At 38.9% G+C, this 9,492-nt stretch overlaps 1 protein-coding gene across 1 annotated transcript; it reads right to left on the reverse strand.

Annotated features, from left to right (window-relative positions):
• Window positions 1–605: 605 nt before the first annotated feature.
• Window positions 606–9,254, reverse strand: LOC145719814 (dynein axonemal heavy chain 6-like). Its single transcript, XM_081811386.1, has 4 exons — window positions 9,118–9,254; window positions 8,473–8,546; window positions 6,611–6,765; window positions 606–2,628 (listed from the first exon to the last, which is right to left on the reverse strand). The coding sequence occupies exons 1-4, from the start codon at window positions 9,122–9,124 to the stop codon at window positions 2,385–2,387; spliced, it is 480 nt and encodes a 159-aa protein (XP_081667512.1). The 5' UTR covers window positions 9,125–9,254; the 3' UTR covers window positions 606–2,384.
• Window positions 9,255–9,492: the final 238 nt, after the last annotated feature.

Below are 9,492 nucleotides of genomic sequence, written 5' to 3' on the forward strand. Positions count from 1 at the left end.
GACTGAGCCACCCAGGCGCCCCCCTTGTCTTTTTGATGATAGCCATGGTAGGCTATATGTTTCTAGGATTTTATCCATGTCTTCCAGGTTATTCAATTTGTTGGCATGTAATTGTGTGAGGTGATATCTCATTGTGGTTTTGATTTGCATTTCCCTGATACTACTGATGTTGAGTATCTCTTCATGTACCTGTTCTGTTGGACATATGCATGTCTTCTTTGGAAAACTGTCTATTCAGGTCCTCTGCCCATTTTTTTAAATTGAATTTTTTTTTTTGCTATTGAGTTGTATGAGTTCTTTATATATTTAATTATAATGTGTCTCAGTGTAGCCCCTTTCAGGTTCAACCTATTTGAGCCTCATGGATCTGGATGTCCATTTCTCTCTCCAGGTTTGGAAAGTTTTCAACCATTATTGCTTTAAATATATTCTTTTGTTTCTTTTTCTTTCTCTTCTTCTGGAATTCTCATAATTTGGACATTATTTCGTTTCATTATGTCCAATCAGTTCTGTAGGCTTTATCATTCTTTTTTCTTTTTGTGCCTCTGACTGGATAATTTCAAATGTCCTGTCTTTTAAGTGATTGATTCTTTATTCTGCATGGTCAAGTGTGCTTTTGAAGCTCTCCATTGAATTCTTCAGTTCAGTCATTGTATTTTTCAGTTCAGGATTTCTATTTGGGTTTTTTTGATGGTTTCTTTTTCCTTGCTGAACTTCTTGTTCTGTTCATCCATTATTTTCCCAATTTTGTTTAGTTGTCTGTGTGTTCTTAGAGCTCACTAAATTTCTTCAAGAGAATTATTCTGAGTTCTTTATTTGACATTCATCAATCCCCATTTATTTAGGGTCAGTTATTGGGGCTCTGTTCATTTTCTTTGGTGGTGTCATGTTTACCTCATTTTTCATGATCCTTGATTCCTTACACTGGTATCTGCTCATTTGAGTAAGCGGTCACCTCTTCCAGATTTTACAGGTTCGCTGTGGCAGAGACAATTCCTTATCAGTCTGCTTAGTTTGGATTTCTGGACATGTCAGCTAGCAATCCTTGAGCAGGTGGGGCTTGCTGTCAGGGTCTACTTTGGGGTGAGGCCACTGCCCAAGCTCTGAGGTTGGAGGTGGGGTATACTGGCTGAGAACAGTTGGACAGGACTGCTGACTTGGTTCTCTCCCCAAGCAAGGTTGTAGGATGGGTTATGTGGTTGCCTAGATTCTCTGGTCTGGCTTCCTAGATGGCTGGGACTGGGTACTATACTCAGTAACAGGTAAGGCTATGAATTAGCTTCCCTGTCCTGGTGGGGCAGTGGAGTGAGACCCAAGGCCCTCATGGCTCATTGTTTGGGGACCTAAATCAAGCAAGGCTGTGCCCTGAATTCTTTGGCCAGATGAAGCCACTGCTTTGCAGACAGGGAGCAGAGCTGCTAGATGGGCCATGCAGCTTCTCGTGTACTCTGGTTAGGTTTCTGGTCAGGTGGGCTAAAAGCTGTGTTCAGCAATGGGTGAAGTTACAAATTAGTTTCTCTGCCAGGGTGGAACAGGAGAACTGGCTCCAAGGCCAGAAAGGCTCTCTCTTTGTGGTCTTAACTCAAGCCAACCTGTACACCAAGTTTCCTTTCTGAATGGGTCCCCTGGCTTTGCTCTGTGGATAATCATCTCTGCTTGCTTTATTTTCCACTCAATCGTTGTTGGTGGCCAGAGCTGGTGGTGTATATACATTTGGCTATGGGTCCTTTCTCATTTGTGAAAAAATATTTATATATTCAGATATAAATTCCCTGCATGTCACAGATGTTAAAAATATTTTCCCATTTTATGACTGTACTTAATTTAAAATAATTTATGCATCAGATCTATCACTTTTTTATTCCTGCCTAATTTCTATAAAAGTTTATTTTCCCTAATGTTGAAATGCCCAAGTATAGTCAATGTAGAAAATTTTCTTCTTTAGAATAAATTCGAGATCAGTTAAATTGGTTCTTATAGACATAAATGTAATCATGTAATCCTATTTTAATTTTAAAGTTAATTTAACCCTAAAACAGACATCATTATTTTCCTTTTCTTGTGTAAGGCATATTTCCCTAATTGATTTCAGTTAGGGAATAACTTCCTTATATTTACTGCTACAGAAACAATTTATTACTTTCTACTACCCATGTCCTTCTCAAAGAAAAGTTCAAACCTCTCTCACTCCCTTAATCTTTGATCATATTTACTTACTCGGAATTTAAAGGGTAACAAAATGGTTGGTAAAATAAATGAAAACGTAGTATAAAAGTCTTTTACAAGGTCTAAGATATCTGCTATCCAAGGGAACGGTTCCTTGAACTACATCATACAAACTATTCAAAGCACACTCATGATCATGACACTTGTACTTTAGCTATTTAAACATATACCTGGGTGTCCGTGAAGAGAAAGACCATATTCCTGTCATCTACACCAGCCAGTTTGTACAGCTTCCTCAGGTCTTCGTGAAAACTGTCATAATTATATCCCCGGCTCAGTTCAATTTGCAAACATTTGTAACCACATATGTGAGCTGCAAGTCTTGTAAGAGACTGCTTTCCTGTGCCTCCTACTCCAACAAGCAGGGCGTTGCCTCTTTCCTGACGGATCATGCGGGCAATCCTGCAGGCAGCAAAGTAGAGAAAGACTTTGTATTTCTTTTCTTTTCTTTCTTTTTTTTTTAAAAGATTTTATTTATTTATTAGAGAGAGAGAGAGAACGAGCAGGAGGGAGGGGTAGAGGGAGAGGGAGAAGCAGACTCCTCGCTGAGCAGGGAATCTGATGCGGGACTTGATCCTAGCACCCTGGGATCATGACCTGAGCTGAAGGCAGACCCTTAAGCGACTGAGCCACCCAGGCGCCCTGCTTTTGTGTTTCAATGGCAGAATTGAGTAGTTGTGACAGGGACCATATGACCTGCAGAGTCTAAAATATTTATTACCTGGCCCTTTATAAAAGAAGTTTGTTGGCTCCTTTCCTAGGATCTTTTGCCAACTCCTCCCCTACAGTAAGCAAACAGATGATTTAGGCACCATTTCCACTGTTACGTCTCTAACAGAGTGGCACATCTAACAGAAGGCACAACAGATCATTGTTTATTTCTCTTCAGTCACCCAGGTAGGTATAAAATTGAGAGGTAAAGGGATATGTAATAATGTTTTGCTATTGTTTTCCATAATGTGCACATGTTCGACAGTAGATGAAATATTGACTATTATAAAAATCTTGCATTTTATATGTTACTCTTTCCTTGTTTCATGTATAGTACAGTAATTTGATTATTTTCATCTTAGATTATTGGAAACAAATAACTTGTCCATTCTGTTTCCAGTGTTCTTCTTCCTGTCAACTTACATATCCAGAGATAGAAAACCCCCTTCATTAGAAATCCTCCAAGGTTACATTTTCTCTACTGTAGTAGACAAGAGAAGGCTGTCCTCATTAGTGGCTTACATTTTCATAGAGATCTGTTTTACCATCCTTGAAGTGTGGTGACAACTTTGGGCATATGTAATAGGTGGAAACAGCCTGGAGCAAATTGCCCTTTGAAAACACAGGCTCCAAAGTAAAAACAATTTTTTTTTTTCTGAGTTGAGAAGGCTTTATAACACTTATCCTATGCAAAAAAAAAAAAAAAGTCTAAAATGTCACCAACAAATGGAAACGTAGTATCTGCTAAATTACTGAATATTTAGTAATTGTCCCATAATTCATGTTCATAATGAAGCCCTTTCTATTGCTACTCAGCAGTAGGTATTTGAAAACTCTTACAAGCAGAAATTTGTTTACTCTAATTCCTAACTACTGATCCTCTTTAGAAAAAGATGTCTACATCGTTATTCACATGGCAGCCCTTTGTGTATCTGAAAACTAAATCTCCTCCATTCTACAAATGGCTTTTAATTTCCTCCTGTAATATTTTAAGCAATCCTTGAGTAGTCTGGTGATTTTCTTTCACAAAAGTCAGAAAGATTATAAATAAAATTAAGTTGACTTTGCCTATCATCTGGTCTATTCTCCAGGAAGTTTCTCAGACAGAGTACTGCCATTATTTTTTCTTTGCAGGCTCAGGGCCTATGTGAGCTATAGGATAAACGTTGTTAGGAGGTAGTGTGTGGGTATGTCGGCAGGGGGATAGATGAGAAGCAAGTGGTATCTCGACAACCCAGTGACAAACTATTGTATAACACTGGAGTTGTGACAAAAATAAATTCTCAAATTAGAGTTAATTAAACAGAAGTAGAGGAAAGGTAAAAGACTTGATTGCTTATGGTTTATAGAAAAAAAAATCCTAGGATTTAACAGTCAAAATTAACACGATGCAGTACTAAAATGTAGTTGACAAGGGAAAAAAACCAGTCATTAAAATCTTGCTATGGTAGCAGACCATGGGAGATCCTGTCCTCACACACACTTCACACTGCGGATTCCAGAGAATACCGCATCAAGTCTGGGTGTCACATTTTAAGTGGAACGTGGAGAAATTATCAAGCGCTCAGTATGTTGAGGCTGGAAATAATCCCTAACAGGCAATAGTGGAAGATCTGGGTTATATCTGCCCAGAGAATACAACGCTAAGAGGAACCTAATCACAATTTTCAAATATTTGGAGGGCTGTAATGAAAAAACTGGATCCATTTTGGGTGGAGGCACCTGCAGCCAAGTTAGGGTCAAAGGGCTGGATGCGATTCTCTGCCTATGACTCACTAGCTTGCGCACTTTGGACAATTCACCGGATCTCTCTGTGGTACACAGTATTGTCCAAAAATGGCTGCAGTACTATTTCTGGTCCTACTGGCTCTTTGATCCTGTCAAGAGATAGAGTCTCTGACCCCTTCTTGTGGACGGGGTGGGCATGTGCCACTCCGCTGACTAACAGAGTTATGGTAGAAGGGATGCTATGTGACTTCCTAGGTTAAGTCGTGAGAGGCCATTTGGCTTCTACTGTCACTCTCAGGGCACAAGCTTGGGAGCCCGGAGCCACGGGAGAAGCCCAGACACCCTGATGCCGCCGCGTAAGAGACACAGGCAGTACGCACAGAGGCAGAGGTGTGCCAGGCCCTCCAGCTGCTGTCTGACTTGAACTGCATTGAGACCCCAAGACAGAACCACTGGGAACCATGAGATCATGAACTAATGAAGCCACCAAGGGTTGCAGGGGCTGATTATGACCACTGGAATATTCTCTGAGTCTTATTAGTAGAGAGATTAGGATATTGAGCCGCAGAGAGGCGTTATCACAGTTAAAGGAGATACTCCGTATCATGGTTTTATATTCATGCCGTTATTGTCACTGCTTCACAGGATGGGACAGATACCAGATGTCACAGGGAGCAGATTTGGCATCATCCTTGAAGCGTCATTTCAATACTTGGAATTGTCCAACAGTACACAGATGCACTTTAAAAAGTGGTGCATCCTGGGACGCCTGGGTGGCTCAGATGGTTGGGTGTCTGGCTTTGGCTTGGGTCGTGATCCCAGGATCCTGAGATCGAGCCCCGCGTTGGGCTCCCTGCTCAGTGGGGAGCCTGCTTCTCCCTCTGCCTGCCGCTCCCCCTGCTTGTGCTCCCTCTCTGACAAATAAATAAAATATTAAAAAAAAATAAAAAAAGTGGTGCATCCTATGATTTCCCTCATATGTGGAATTAAAGAGACAAAACAAAAGAACAAAGAAAAAAAAGGACACCAAAAAACAGACTCTTAAATATTGAGAACAAACTGATGGTTACCAGAGGGGGGGATGGGTGAAATAGGTGAAGGGGATTCAGAGTGCACTTGTCATGATGAGCATTGAATACTGTGCAGAAGTGTTGAATCACTGTATTGTACATTTGAAACTAATACAACATTGTATGTCAATTATACTGGAATTAAAATTTGGAAAAAAAAGTGGTGTATGCCCCAAGGACTGCAGATATTCAGGCTGGATACCTATTTGTCAGGGATATCTCTCAAAGGAAACTTTGGGGGGTGAGAGTCAGACTCATAAGCAGATGGAATCTACAATCTTTGGATTTCACTCATTTTGCTATAATCTTGAAACCCATCTTTCTTTAGGCATGCATGTAATCAGCCTTGTCATACTGTACATGTATCTCTGTAAACTACCTTAGATCCTTTTTTGTAATGAGACAGGGCATTTAAAACAAACAAAAACAACCTATTAATATTTAGCAAAAATAACCCCTGGGACTCCATAGAAAGTTCATGCCACTTATATTTAAAATATATAAGGAGGGGCACCTGGGTGGCTCAGTCAGTTAAGCGTCCGACTCTTGATTTTGGCTCAGGTCATGATCTCAGGGTCCTGAGCTCAAGCCCTGCATTGGGCTCCGAACTGGGTGTGGAGCCTGCTTCAGATTCTCTCTCTTCCTCTCCCTCTGCCCCTCCCCACCCCTGCTCTCCTCTCTTTTCCCCTTTCTAAAATAAATAAATAATAATAAATAAATAAATATATATATATAATAACTTTTACATTATAGCAAGATTTGCTAATAGGCCTTTGTTCATCTAGAAATCTAAAGACTTTTGTATGACTTAATTCTTACCTTTTAATACACAAGAAATTAGATTAATGCATTATTGGGCACCTTATAGTACATACCTTGAAACATGTTCTATAGCATCCTGGAAGAACACCAACTTTACTTCTTTGGGATTTGTAAGGTTATAATCATCAAGATAGTCCTCTAGAACATTTGCGATTTTCTCCATATCGGGCATGTCATCATAAATCCGGTCAATCTTATCTGCTCCAAACTATAAGATGATTTATGGGAGAGGGACCACGTTAGATCAATTATGACACAGAAATATACACAACATTCATAACCTTAGGAGGGAACATTATTTTATCCATGTTACTATGTAATCATTTGCATGCATATTTTATTTGTTTGTATATATATTTGCATATATATATATATGCGCAAGGCTTTCAACCCAAGGAAATGGGACTAAGAAACTCAGATTTTCATAGTAACTGAAAATCCATTTCATTTAACTTCAAACAGTACATTGGAATTTCAATGATCTTTGCTATAAAATTCATACAGCAGCTCAGAAATAGGTTTCCAGTTTTTCTTGCTATACCTAACTTTGGGTTTGTACTTTTGCTCTCAGGCTGTTGACATCAGAGAAGCTAAATGGGCTGAAAATGATGCATGCCAGACTGTTATGGTCATAAACAATCATGCCAGAACTACATGTAGTTTTTACACAGCAGTCATCTGATTAAATAAATCATGGAGAATGAAATTTGGGGTGAACTAGAAGGAATTGAGTTCCTGTTTGATGTCTTGTGTGGACCTGTGGATGTGGTCTTTTCTTTGCTGGGGCAACTGCCCTGGGGGCATTTTCATTTGGAGCCAGTGACTAAAATAATGCAAGAAGGGTCCAACTGTTGTTTTCCCTTTGCTTTATTCTCCCATTTGATGATTGTATCAGTAGAAACACATGGGAAATATAATCACCACCTGGAAACAAACTTTGGACTTTGTTTTTAATAATACATTTAAATAGGTATATTGCATGTAAATAAATTATTTATCTTTTTTATTTGATAGGGATTACCAGGGTGATGAGGTAATTGCATACATACAATATAAACACAAGTTCGTGCTTTTGTTTAACCAGCACTGATTGAGAGCCTGCTCTATACCTAGCTCTGTGCGGGAAGCTGGGGATTTAGGGTGAACAGAACAGACACAGCCCCTGCCCTCTTGGAGACACTAGGAATGTTGTACCCAAACAAAAGTCAACTTGGTAAAACGAGATGGTTACCTATCAACATAGGTAGGATGGTTAGAAGAAGACTTATTCAAGGCGGTTCTAGAAGGCAAAATTAGGGCTGGTGGGTACACGTTATTGGGGGTACAAACTGAGGAGCATAATGTCAGAAAAATTTTGCTACTGATGAGAGCTACCCTGAAATGAGGAGGGCAGCATGGTTACCTACTGAGCTGCTGGAAGTGTGTGAGCACAGGCTGAACAGCTACACAGAATACAGTAAGCGGGGGAATGCCAGTCCTGAGTTAAGAAACTAACCCTCCCTGTTTCCTTCCAAATCAAAAACTTGATGGGTCTCTGATTCAAACTATTACCAAAATGAATGTGACTAGATCAGGAGTCAGCAGTCTGTTTCTCTAAAGGGCCAGATAATAAGTACTTTAGGCTTTGCAGGTCATATTGCCTCTGTTGCTACCTCCCCACTGTGTCTTGTCATGCGAGAACAGCCATGTAAAAGAACAGCACACAGTCAGGTGGGTGTGGCTGTGTGTCCATAGAACTTTATTTACAAAAATGGGCAATGGGTAGATTTGGCCTATGGGCCATAGCTTGCTGACCCCTGGTCTAGATCTTTAATCTTCACAGATGCAAAGTTCTTGTTGAATATGAAATTGAACTGTAAAATAGTAAGTGCTTTATTTATCTTCAAATATAGGCAAGTCAGTTCAAGATACTCACCTTAATAAAGTCTCCAAAGATGATGGGTCTATTTAAAAAATATTCCAGGCCAATTGCAATTCCAAAATGTTTATCTATTCAAAACACAAAATCAATTTGTGATATATGATAAGCTTGAATGCAGTGTTTCAATAAGATATACAGAATAATATCAGCTGTTACTTTACTTAGAGGGCTTAACTAGTAAATGAAAGTTGAGAGAAAGACATGTTGATACCACACCATTTTAGTTTGGTTGATAATCTCCTGGATTTAAGATTAAGAATGTTTAATATTAATAAAAATTTTATTAAATAATAGATATTGAATATATATTTAATAAATAAGAGGTACTTTAGAGATATCTTGGCTTCTTACCAGACAAAATACTGGTTCTCTTTCTTTCCCTTTTCTACTTAAAATTGCATACTGAATTTAAAATATTAATTCTTCCTGAATTTTAATAAAATGATTTTCCTAATATTTCACATATTTCTACATATTTGAGTCACTGAAGAGAAAAACTTTTACCCATGAATGACTAAAACTCATTTTGCTTTACCTTATCTAAGCTCATTTTAATTTTTCTTTATAGAAATCAAATTGCTTTTCTAGGCCCCCCACCAAAGAAAGAAAAAGAACAGGTACATAACGATTGATATTTACTGGCCATTTCTGTCAAAATAGTATGGAAATAGTGTTTATCTTCATTATTAATCAAACGGTCATGGAAAACTCTTTGGCATTCATGGCAAAAGAGTCTAAATATCTGTATTTCTTCTCTTATTGTTCCTGGATCACACTGGAGGATACCTGTTTTTGAAGAAAGAGGAAAAAGGAAACTTCTACATTTGTGAAATAAATAGTAACAGTTTAATTAACTAGAAAATCCTGCTGAAATCCAGCTTTATCCCCACACTACCAGAGGTGGGTGCTTCCCTAGTGGGTATACACACATAGAATAATGGTGATCTCTCCACAGTTTGGCTATTGCGGACATTGCTGCTATGAACATTGGGGTGCAAATGGCCCTTCTTTTCA

This window comes from Leptonychotes weddellii, unplaced genomic scaffold (genome assembly GCF_054177405.1).
Source record: "Leptonychotes weddellii isolate Sample4059 unplaced genomic scaffold, ASM5417740v2 HiC_scaffold_7357, whole genome shotgun sequence".
NCBI classification, from domain to species: domain Eukaryota; kingdom Metazoa; phylum Chordata; class Mammalia; order Carnivora; family Phocidae; genus Leptonychotes; species Leptonychotes weddellii.